Raw genomic sequence first — 12,978 nt, 5'->3', positions numbered from 1 at the left:
ATATTGTTTCTTACACATAGTGCTATTACACACTTACTGGACTACAGTATAGTGTAAATATAACATTCATATGCATTAGGAAACCAGAAAATTTATTTGCCTTGTTTTATTGTGATACTCATTTTATTGTAGTGGTCTGGAACTGAAACCAGAATATCTTTGAGGTTTGTCTGTGCCATGCTAGAAGAAAGCTGACTAGCACCTACCTCACAGAGCAGCTCTGTAAAGTAGTCTGGTTTTTCAGAGATATCTCCATTGTTGGGATTCATGACCTAGTGTTCAAAGACTTCTAATAGATATATTAGTTACCTTAAGGTTATGGGTATCTACTATTCCTCTGAAATTATATAGAATATTTTATCTGTATATGCTTTTTTTGGCAGTAAGGAGTAGAGAGGGGCCAGTGGCTTTCAATAGATTTTCATAGAGTATAAAAAAGCTTAAGGAACCCTACTCTATACGTTCAGAAAAGTTTATAGAGAGTAACAAATAGAGGTGAGTTTTTCTTCCCACTTTTTGTGTTTTATGTCTGTATTTGAATTAGTATAGTAAAATATTAATTATAAAGAAGATTCTCTGGTGTTTGTCATTAATAATTTGGCCTGTACTTTAACTAAGAACTTTTTTTTTAAAGGTTCAGGAGCAAGTACATCCCAATCTCTCAGCTAATGAAGAGTCTCTCTATTATATTGAAGAGCTGATTTTTCAGCTGCTTAATAAATTATGCATGGCTCAGCCAAGGACTGTTCAAGATGTGGAGGTAAAAACTATTTTGATATTTCAAAGTCACTGAACCATTGTACAAATGAATTTTTAAATCTATATCTATATCTAGATATATATCTGTATCTATATCTATATATGGATATATACCTATATCTATATCTATATTTTAAATCTATATCATTCTGAATTGTGGAAACTAAAACCATTGAAATCATGTGGGATAGGTGTGTGCTAAGTTCATTTTCAACAAAGATATCAAGGCAAATCAGTGGGGAAGGAAAGTTTTTCAGCAAAAAAGAGTGCTAAAACTACTGAATAAATTTATGGGGAAAAAACCCTTGAAACCTATTTCACTTAAAAATTAATTCAAGACAGATCATAGTCTTTTTTTTGTAATTTTTTTCAATGTTTATTTATTTTTGAGAGACAGAGACAGAACATGAGTGGGGGAGGGGCAGAGAGAGAGAGGGAGACACAGAATCTGAAGCAGGCTCCAGGCCCTGAGCTGTCAGCACAGAGTCTGTGGCGGGGCTCGAACCCATGAATTGTGAGCTGAAGTCAGACACTTAACCGACTGAGCCACCCAGGCACCCCACAACAGATCAGAGTGTTGAACATAAAGCTGAAACTATAAAGTTTTAGAAGAGAATGCAGGAGAATATTTGTTTAACCTGGCGTTAAGCAATTTTTTTTTTTTTTACAGAGGACTCAAAACACAGTTAAGTATTAAAGAATAAAATTATCGAGAAAATGAAAAAGGTGTGAGTCACAACCAGGAGAAAATGTTTGCGATATATATTCCTTACAAATGACTTGTATCTAGAAGATGTTTATTCCTACAAATCAATAATAAAAAGATCCCCTCCTTCCCCAGATGGGTAAAAGTCTTGAACAGACACTTCATAAAAAGAAGATGTGCTAATGGCCAATAAGCACATGAAAAAGGTGCTCAGGCTCTTAAATCACAGGGAAATAGAAATTAAAACCACAATGAGATACCATTTCACACCCCTTTCAAGGGATAAAATTAAAGACTAATAACACCAAATGAGATGTAGCCTAACTGGAATTCTCAGCACATTGCTATAGGAATATAAAACAGTATAACCACTTAGAAAAGTTTCTTATAAAGTTTAATGTTTATTTTTTCTTACAAAGTTTCTTATAAAGTTAAATATACAGTATATCTAGCCTGTGCCCCAACAGTTTTACTCCTGAGTGTTGAATCTAGAGAAATGAAAATACATGTTCACAAAGAGACTTATACATGAATATTCAAGTAGTTTTATTCATAATAGCCAAAAATTGGAAACAACTCAAATTTCCATCACAAGAAGATGAATAAACAGATTGTGGTTGATTTATAAGATGGAATACTACTCAGTAATAAAATGAAAGAATGGGCTATTGATAATGTACAATAACATAGCTATAATTCAAAGATATTATATACAACAAAAAAAGCCAGGCCTCAGAGAGTACATATAGTAGGATACGTTTCTGTGAAGTTCAGAAATGCTAAAATTAATGGTGATAGAAGTCAGGATGTGCCTATGAGGGGTGGGGAGTGAGATGTTAGAATCTTTATTAGGGTGATGGTTACACAGGTGTAACCATTTTTCAAAATTCGTTGAATTGCACACTTAAGATCTGTGCATTTTACTGCATATAAATACTGCTTCAATAAAGGACTAATAAAAATCTTTTGGATATTTACTGTTTGATTAATACACAGACACACTTCTAAAAGATGTGTAAATTAGTGCTAAAATATTTGTATTGGCTCAGTTACATGGGAGTATTTTTAGATTTTTAGAAATACCTATCAGCACAGCTTTCAAAAATTAACTTTTTTACTATACTGTTTACATCCTTTCTTTTGAATATTGTTTCTGTGATAAGGCAACAACTTCCAGTATGAAGGAAAATCTTAATTTGGAGTAATTGAGCTATTAATATTTTCAGGGACTCTTGGAATTAGAGTATTTCTTCCCTAGTCTCAGCTCTAAGAATTAGACATTAAGTATAAAAAAAAGCAAACTTCTCAATAGCTAAATATGCTAAAAGATGAGAGTATAATTTTTAAAATAGGAAGTCCTAAAAATTGGAGTTTGATTCAGTTATCATTAGTTCTCATTATTCATGCCAACCACGGATTAAATTTTGATTAGATAAGCCATAATAGTAGCCTATAAGACTTAGATTATTTTTGCCAAGAGGTGTATTTCCTTAAGACATTCTGAGCTTTGTCACCTACTTGATCCTTTAACAGGTACATGACATCTCTTATTTTTAAAATTCTTTGTATTAAAGCTCTAAGGTTAGCAAAGGGAAAGTGACTGCATAATAATTATTAATAATGAGTTAACAACTTCTGCCAGGTAAATAGTTTTAATCCTAGGACCCTTATTGTAAAATCACTGATGAGTATTTCATGGGGGCTTTAATCTCTCCTAATGTTACTGCTTTTTTCTAGTTCCAGTTCCATTTTAATTATGCTTATGCTTAAAGCTTTCTGTTTAAAATTCACTTTATCTTTATTCATGGGAATTATGTAGGAAAAAATTTTGAAAGTCTTGTTGATCCTTTTAAAAAAGTAGTTCTTACAGGAATCAAAACATGTTGTGGCACTGTTATCTGCTAGCATTAAAGATGATAATAAAATTTAGTTTTGCATGAATTTTCTAGTTATGAACACTTCAATTAACAATAGTACTGCTATGATATTAACAGGAACGTGTTCAGAAGACCTTTCCTCATCCAATTGACAAGTGGGCTATTGCTGATGCACAATCTGCCATAGAAAAACGAAAACGAAGAAATCCTCTCTTACTGCCTGTGGACAAAATCCATCCTTCATTGAAGGTAGTAAAAACAAACATTGGGGGAGTTCTTTATAACAAATAACACTTTTTAAAGTATTGGTGTATTTATTTAGTATGTATATAGCACAGCCTATATTAGTCTGTGCATGTGTATGTGTGTATACTTGTACGTATACGTATGTATATATATATTTCTTAATGTGTGTACAAATAAAAATAAACACACTCTAATAAAATCATATTGCCTTTCAAATAATATTAAAAGTTAATGATAAGCAGTAATGCATCTTTGTGTCATCTTCTGATGAGTACTACCCCTGACTGACTCTCAACCTTTTGTTGATTAAGAAAATATATATTGTCAAAAGCTATGGTGAGTTCAGAACTGTTTTCAAATATATCACAGATACATTTTTGTATCAATACAGATATTGGAAAAAGTAGACTAGGGAATATTATTTAGTCAATAGAAAATACTTGGTGTATATGGATTTGAATGCCCCTGGGTAGCAATTTTGAGAGCCCCTAACTACCCCCCTCACATGCACACATCTTCCCCTGAATGAAAACCACTGGCATTTGGAAATATTGTTTACAGGTCCTTGAAAATAGTAGATACTTGTCCAATGGGTTTGGGTAATGTATTAATTTAAGAGGTTTTCCATGAAGTCCTGACCAAGATTTCTATATTGGAATCAATAATCTCTTCTTACTTGATACTAAAGGCAGATTTGTTAGATTAGATGTCTCTTTAAAAAAAAAACTTCTGACACTGGGACCTATGGCTCATTCTGTGTCCTTTGATATCTGTAAGTTTAGACATTTGGTCTATAGAAAGTTCTTTATAAGCAAGAATATTGGATAATTTTTTAAGTGTTTAACTGATACTTGGCAGTCCCATTTTTTGGAATTAAATTGTTTATTTTTTCCACAGGAGGTTTTAGGGTACAAAGTGGACTATCATGTATCCCTGTATATTGTGGCTGTACTAGAGTATATCTCAGCTGATATTTTGAAGTTGGCTGGTAATTATGTTTTTAATATCCGACATTATGAAATATCTCAGCAGGACATTAAAGTGTCAATGTGTGCAGATAAGGTAAGTGTTAAAAGGTATTTTTAACACTTGTATTTTTAACTTAACTTGAATAATAGTGACTATATGTCACTTCTATCTCTTTTTTATACATTAGTAATTTTTATAATTCCTTGTATTAGAATACATAAAAATGCTAGCTTTTTAGATAAAACATGATATTTCCAGGTTTTCAGCATATGACAGGATGGGAATCCCCCCCTTTTTTTTTCCCCCGGCAAGAGTCTTTTACCTACAGGAAAAAAACATCCAAAGCCTCAAACCAGTTTAGGAAAAATAGTTTGAATTTTATCTTTTTAGAAAGAGAATATAAAGAGAATCTACACAGAGCATTCAGGTACTTTTAAACAGAAGTAATTTTGAAAAACATACTTTGGGGCACAAGTAGAGAGCAAAAGACTTCAGTACTAATGTTTCTTCCCTGTGATAAATTTTTTTGTTAGTTACCTTTTTCCTTCCTGGCTGTAAGCTACTGGGGGAAGAAATTGAGTCTCTTATTTATTTTCCTCTCTCCTCCTTTTTACTTTTTCTTTTTTTACATTTTAAATGAAAATTTTTGAGTATTTGTTATATGCCAGTCACTGTCCCAAGTGATGATAAAATACTGAATAAGACAGCAGTCCCTTGTGTTAGAAGGAGTTTATTTTAGTGGGAAATAAAAATATAAAAAAAATTGCAGCACAGTGTGATTAAAACTATTAGAAGTCAAAGGTGCAGTATAGAAAGTGTTGAACTCTGGCATGGGGTAGACCAGGAACACTTCATTGAGAAGATGCCTAAATTAGACCATTAAGGGTTAATGACCCCTACGACTTGGCACATGCCTGTGTTTCTCTCCTTTGTACATCAGAATTACAAGAAAGCTTTTAAAGATTCTGATGACTGTATCTTACTCCCAAGAGGTTCTGATTTTCTTGGCCTGGGTTAGTACTCTAAGCCTGGAAATAGCTTGAAAGCATCCCAGGTGATTCTGATTTACAGTTATGGTTGAGATCTACTGTACTCTGAAATAGTCTCAAAAATGATTTTTCACTTGAATTTAATAGTAGAAATTCCTTGATATTTCTATTTTGGCTTCTAAAATTATGATTGCAGCCTGTTTTTTACTTTTGTATCTCAGACTTTTAGATAAGTTACAAGTACTTCCTTGTGCCCTGAACCACTTGAGAGTAAGTTGCCAGCGTAGTTTAGTGTGTCCTATAAATGAAAACATTCTTCTGCATAACCACAGTCTGGCAATCAAAATCCAGGAAATTAATTTTGATACGTTATACTATCTAATTTTCAGACCCCATTTAGGTTTTGCCAGTTGTCCCATTGGTGTCCTTTATAACAAAATGATCCAGTCCAGAATCAGTCATGTATCCTTCAGTCTGGAATAATTCCTCATTCTTCTTTAACTTTTGTGACCTTGGTACTTTTGAGGATTACTCTAGTTATTGTTTAAAATGTCCCTTACTTTAGTTTTTTTCTGAAATTTTCTCTTTATTAGATTTGGGTTATAGATCTTTGGCAGGAATATCATAGAAGTAATGCTGTACTCTTTTCATTACATTATTCACATGCCACACAATTTTGATGTGTCCAATTACTGATGTTGTTCATTTTGATCACTTAATTAAGGGGTTGTCTTCCAGGCTTCTCTATCTTGAAGTACTATTTTCCCTTTTGTAATTAATAAATATTTTGTGGAATATTTTGAGATTGTGAATATATTATTCCTCATTGTACTTGAAATGTATTCATTTATTTTAATATAGACCCATGTATTCTTACTTAATGTGCTGTCATCTGTTATTTCATTACTTGTTTTGATATTCAAATTGTCCCAGATCTGGCCAGTGGGAATTCCTTCAAGTTGGTTTCTCTGTCTGTATCCCTCTTTGAATACTTTGTTTTGACAGATATTCCAGGTTCAACTTTTCTTTATATGCTGCTCAAACCTGGAATTAGGCATTTTCTAAAAACTCCTGGTTCCTTTTAGTGGAGAATGGTACTTGGAAACCAAAATCTGGGTGCTACATAAGCTGTTAGAATGTAAATGCTCTGGTCTCTTAGAGGCCAGAGTTGGGGCGTGTGTGTGTGTGTGTGTGTGTATACATTATATACATGCATACGCATATGTATTTATTTCTTCTCCATCTTTTTGTTATTATGGTAGCCCAAGAAAACTAATACAAGTTGTTTATTTTCCGACATAAGTGATACATTAGCACTAATCTACATTTAGGTGGAGGTGGACCTATAAAGTGGTAATTTAGCTCTGCTTAAAAGATAGTATTTTATTTACCTATTTTTGAGTGGTAGAACAGTTTTGAGGTAGAACATTTTTGGAAATCTGCTTTACCCTTCTCTTAGGCTTAGGCTTCTTTTTTTTTTTTTTTTTTTTTTTAAAGTTTACTTATTTGTTTTGAGAGAGAGAGCCGGAGCCAGGTAGGGGCAGAGAGAAAGGGAGGGAGCATACCAAGTAGGTTCCATACTGTCAGCACAGAACCCGATGCAGGTCTTGAACCCACGAACCATGAGATCATGACCTGAGCCGAAATCAAGAGTTAGACACTTAACCAACTAAGCCACCAAGGTGCCCCTCTCTTGGGCTTATGCTTGTAACTCAAGGACTACCTTGTGTCTACCGAAAAAGCATTATCTGTCTTTATATGAATTCACAGATCTCTCCAATCCAAAACTACTACCACAGGGTTCATTTCAGCCTCCCCTTTTTCATGTTTGTAACTGCCTTCTCTGACACTGAGAAATCTGGCTCCCATTTTTTTAATATATTTTATTTGATCACTTCTCCTGTACATAACCAATCTGACAGTCCTATCTAATAGCACTGGTGTAGGCACCTTTCTTAACTCCTTAGTACCAGTTACTGGTATAGTAAATATGCATTAGAAAAGCATCATACTATGCTCTATCATGTGCTTCTACAATAGTGTCCTTTCATTTTTCTCCAAGTGCATACAGCTTTCCTTACAATAAGACAAGGAACTACTACCATTTTGAACACCTATTTGCCAGACATAATAGTATGCATTTTATGTACATTACCTCATTGAATTTTTTCATCAGTTACATTTTACATGTAAGGAATCTGCTTTCAAAAGAATAAATAACTTGTCTGTAATCACAGGTGAGTAAGTGGTTGAACCGGGATTTTGGCTCAGATTGTTGTTCTTCAAAGGTATGCTCTTTTTGGCTTTTATATATGTGTGTTTATGTGTGTGTATGTATGTATATACACACATATATATGTATACACACACACATATATTTCACTACTAGGTTTATCTTTTTTTCCATAAATGTTTATTTACTTTTGCATATCCAGTTTTATTTGAACATTTTTTCCCTTCAACTTTTCATATTTCTCTTATTTGAATTTTCTTATATAAATTAGCCTGTAAAACACAAAACTCATTGTTTAATAATGTTTTAATTCCAAGTACCTTGAGACCATTTTATAAAAGTGAGAAAAACAAGTTTATACGTTATTGATTTATATTTCTCAGGTTTTGATGGACATGTTTGATCAGGATGACATAGGTTTGGTTTCTCTCTGTGAAGATGAACCGAGTTCTTCAGGTGAATTAAACTACTATGACCTTGTCAGAACTGAAATTGCAGAAGAAAGGCAGTATCTACGGGAATTAAATATGATTATAAAAGTGTTTCGAGAAGCTTTCCTTTCTGACAGGAAGCTATTTAAACCTTCTGTAAGTACCTTTTTTGTTTGAAATACTATGTACCCCAAAAGTTAAATAGCAGCTTAAAATCATAAATAGTAACTTTTTATACTTTATGAGTATGTAAACCAGTATTCTTTTATGTGGTATTTATAGTTTTTAAAATATGTGAATTGTTATACTACGTTAAGGCCAGTGACAATGATAGTTAGACACAAGTGCATACAGCTACCCTTATTAGAAAGGGAGACTACACTGGAATGAAATCTTTTTCTGCTATGAGCTATTTGAGGTTTATAGTCCTTCATTTGAAGATAGTGAAAAAGATGTATGGTCTACAAAAGATAGACTTAATACTTTTTCATATCTTTTGGTAAATACTTTAAGGCAGAGGCTTAAAGTTTCAACAGTGGAACTTTTTTTATTATTATTATTTTAATGTTTTATTTATTTTTGAGAGAGAGAGAGACAGAGTATGAGCTGGGCAGGGGCAGAGAGAGAGGGAGACAGAATCCACAAAGCAGACTCCAGGCTCTGAGCTGTCAGCACAGAGCCTGACGTGGCACTCGAACCCGTGAACCACGAAATCATGACCTGAGCTGAAGTCGGACACCCAACTGACTGAGCCCCCCCAGGCGCCCCAACAGTGGAACTTTTTAAGAAAAAAGTTTATGCAGAATGCCACATAAACACAGGTAGAGCTGCTGTTGGAAAACGGGGTAGGAGTGGTGTGAATAGGATGGGAACCTTGTCATCTTTTTCTTACTTACGTAGCTTCTAAAGTCAACTTAAGGAATCCAGCTAGACAAATCCTGTCTCTCTTTTTTTTAAATATGAAATTTATTGTCAAACTGGTTTCCATACAACACCCAGTGCTCATCCCAACAGGTGCCCTCCTCAATACCCGTCACCCACTTTCCCCTCCCTCCCACTCCCCATCAACCCGCAGTTAATTCTCAGTTTTACAACTTGGCAATGAGAAAGAATGAAATCTGGCCTTTTGTAGCAACATAGATGGAACTGGAGAGTGTTATGCTAAGTGAAATAAGTCACACAGAGAAAGACATGCCATATGTTTTCACTCTTATGTGGATCCTGAGAAACTTAACAGAAGACCATGGGGGAGGGGAAGGAGGAAAAAAAAATTAGAGAGGGTGGGAGCCAAACCATAAGAGACTCTTAAAATCCTGTCTTTTTAAAGATTTTTTTTTTCTTTCCTTCCTTTATCCCATGATTCATTTTTCCTTAGATGTCTGTGTGTCTGCCCTTCACTTTAAATACTCAGCCTTTTTTCTACCTCCTGATTTCCTCCCCCAAATGACTATTATGTGAACGAATGTGCAGTGACTTAGTGTTTAAGACTAAGATGTGATTTTGCCTCTTTGATTATTTTCCAAAATCATGAGTTTCAGTGATAATTTAAGGTTTTTTAGTTGACATCTGTCCTTTTTTTTTTTTGTATGTATGTTTAGTTTAATGTTTGATAATATGATACCTCCCACTGGACTTAAGTAATCAGCATTTTGTAATTTTCAAAATACTGTCCTATTTTATGTGCCCTTATAATACTCCTCTGAGTATTATCATCCCTAACTTACTGGTAAAGAAATTGACACAGGATGGTTATGACTTGGTAAGTTAGTTACAGAGGCTGAACTTGAATTTGAGTTCTTTTATACCACAGTGTCATTGAGTTCTACTTAAGAATAAAAACCTAACAGATGCTGATAGCTAATATTATTTTCTTTGCCTTTTCTGTGTCCCATTAGTTTTCATTCCTCAGGAATTAATTTTTATGGGATCTCTTTTTATTGAGTTAGTGCTGATTTGATAGAAAATTTCTATTATACTGAAAGCTCAAGAGAAAGAGACAGTCCCTTTTTCTCTTTTTCTAGATCTACTGTACCTTTTTTAGCATTTAGATATAAATTATCTATACTTACTGTATTTTTTCCACCGTATTTTTTTTAATCTCAGAAGACTAAACTTTTGAGATAAAGACCACCTGAGATCAGAGCACAGTACTCAGCAAATATTTGAGGAGGATTAATATTAAAAGAATGAATGACTTAAAACTAATCTTAATTTACTCCTTTGGGCTCTACCCCTGTGTCTTCAAAAAGCTCAAGTTTGTGGAGGACCTAATATATGCCAGGAGCAGTTTGTAGAAATCATCTATTTAATCCTACTAAGAACCTTATTAAGAACCTTATGAGGGTAGATGGTAGTATACCAGCTGTGTGATCCTGAGCAAATTACTTACCTGCTCTGAGCTGGTTTCCTCATTTGTAAAAATGAGAATAATGATAGTACCTATCTAATAAGGCTGTTGTGAGATTACATGTCAAGTACTTATAATAGTGCCTGAAACATACTCAGTGACCTAATCCAGAGTCATTTATCTAGCAAGTGCGGGGCTAAGATCCATGCTGAGGACTGTCAGGTTCTATAGCCTGTGATGTTTCCATTACGAGATGGAAGAGCGGGGGGTACTTGGCTGGCTTAGTTAGTGGAGCATGAGACTCTTTCTTGATCTTGGCGTTTTAAGTTCGAACCCCACGTTGGATGTGGAGATTACTTAAAAATAAAATCTTAAAAAAAAAAAAGATGGAAGAGTGAATGATAGTTGGCCATAACCTGCACAGTCAGTATAGGGTCTGTGTCCAAAGGACTTAACATTTCTTAATCCTGATGTAATTCACATATGAAAGCTTGAATGAAGTCTAATTCCTCCTCAAATTCAGGAGATAGGCTGATCGCAAATTGTGAAACTGGGTTGTATCTGGGTTAGGAATCAGACCTTCATTTTGATCCCAGCTTTTGTCATTAACCAGCTCTATAAGACTTTAATCAAGATTTTTAGCCTCTTAACTAATTTTAAAATACTGAAATGCCAGGATTCTTTTTTTTTTTTTAATTTTTTTTTTTCCAACGTTTATTTATTTTTTTGGGACAGAGAGAGACAGAGCATGAACGAGGGGAGGGGCAGAGAGAGAGGGAGACACAGAATCGGAAACAGGCTCCAGGCTCTGAGCCATCAGCCCAGAGCCTGACGCGGGGCTCGAACTCCCAGACCGCGAGATCATGACCTGGCTGAAGTCGGACGCTTAACCGACTGCACCACCCAGGCGCCCCATCAAATGCCAGGATTCTTTATGAATGCATAGATTCATCCACAGTATGAGTTTTAGAATTATTAAACAAAACTATCTACAGTCTGTATTTTACAGTGAATTTACTATGTGTAATCCAAGAAGTTTTTTATTTCACTTCTGTGTTCATGATTAACTTTTGCTTTGTTATAGAATATATCACGTCTTGTAATATATAAGTATGCATTGAGTGAAAATACACCCTTAACACTTATAGTACTTATATTTTATAATTTTTAAACAGAATTTCAACCTCATATATCTTAACCTTTTTCTTTTTTTCAGGATATTGAAAGGATTTTCAGTAACATTTCAGATATACATGAATTGACCGTGAAACTTCTAGGTCTTATTGAAGACACAGTTGAAATGACTGATGAAAGCAGCCCTCATCCATTAGCTGGCAGCTGTTTTGAAGATTTGGCAGAAGTAAGTTTACAAAACTACTTGATAATTCTCATTAAAGTCCTAAATGGTGTATTAAGAAATTTAGTAAGATATTCTTTGTGAAAATTAGAGGATATTGCTGACTACTGTAAAACAATACTTAAGGTTTAGCCAGTAGCAAACTAAATTGTCTATATTTTTAGTGACACTTTTTATAGTGTATTTATGATGCTATTTATAGTGAAAGTTGGTTGAGTAGTAGCATTTAGGATTTTTTTTAATGGCACGTGCATTAAAGGTGAAAGAAAATAAATTTTATTGACCATAGCTATTTAGCTTTTGTAGATCTTGGTCTTAATTTCCAAAAATTGAAAAGGAAGTTTATGTTTCAATTTTTTTCCCCAAAGTGAAAATCATTTTGTCTTTTAAATGATTATAAAAGTAATGTAGTTCATTGTAAAAATATTCAGGAAAATAAAGGCAAATAAAATGAAAATCACTCCATTTTGTAACACCCAGAGATAACTTATCCTTACAACATACATTACTTAATCCTTAAAAATGTTTTTCTATATGTACATACAAACTCATTTATTTACAAAACTAGGCTGTTACTATTATAAAATCTGCTGTTCTCAATACATCATGAACATTTTCCATGTTAATAGACTTACACATAATTTTTTTATATATTAGTTGAAGATTAGTTGACGTGTTACATTAGATTATGTGTAAACTCAACAATTCTATACATTACACAGTGTTCACTGCTATATGTGTAGTTAACCATCTGTCACCATACAACATTATTGTAATATTATTGACTATATTCCCTATGCTATACTTTTCATCTCTGTGATTTGCTCCCATTATAACTGGATGTTTGTGCCTCACATCCCCTTCACCTGTTTCTCCAGTCCCACTACCCTTCCTTCAATAATGTTTTTGAAGTCTGAATTAGTAACATGTTATATGGAGACACAATAACATATTTTAATTCCTTACTATTAATAAGCATGTAAGTTGTTTCCATTTTTTGTTATTGTGAACAGTACTGTAACAAACGTATCTACATTGTCTTCATAGTCTAATAATTATTTTAG

At 33.7% G+C, this 12,978-nt stretch overlaps 1 protein-coding gene across 2 annotated transcripts in view; it reads left to right on the top strand.

Annotated features, from left to right (window-relative positions):
* Positions 1-12,978, top strand: part of SOS2 (SOS Ras/Rho guanine nucleotide exchange factor 2) — an 88,562-nt gene that overhangs the window by 22,438 nt on the left and 53,146 nt on the right. For both annotated transcript variants that reach the window (XM_027065675.2, XM_027065674.2), the window contains exons 2-6: positions 635-760; positions 3,460-3,591; positions 4,486-4,650; positions 8,163-8,366; positions 11,774-11,917. In XM_027065675.2, coding sequence (XP_026921476.1) covers positions 635-760; positions 3,460-3,591; positions 4,486-4,650; positions 8,163-8,366; positions 11,774-11,917 — 771 coding nt within the window. The remainder of the gene's footprint in view (positions 1-634; positions 761-3,459; positions 3,592-4,485; positions 4,651-8,162; positions 8,367-11,773; positions 11,918-12,978) is intronic.

The sequence above is a fragment of the Acinonyx jubatus genome, chromosome B3, assembly GCF_027475565.1.
Source record: "Acinonyx jubatus isolate Ajub_Pintada_27869175 chromosome B3, VMU_Ajub_asm_v1.0, whole genome shotgun sequence".
Lineage (NCBI taxonomy): Eukaryota > Metazoa > Chordata > Mammalia > Carnivora > Felidae > Acinonyx > Acinonyx jubatus.
This window is presented reverse-complemented; position numbering and strand designations above follow the sequence as displayed.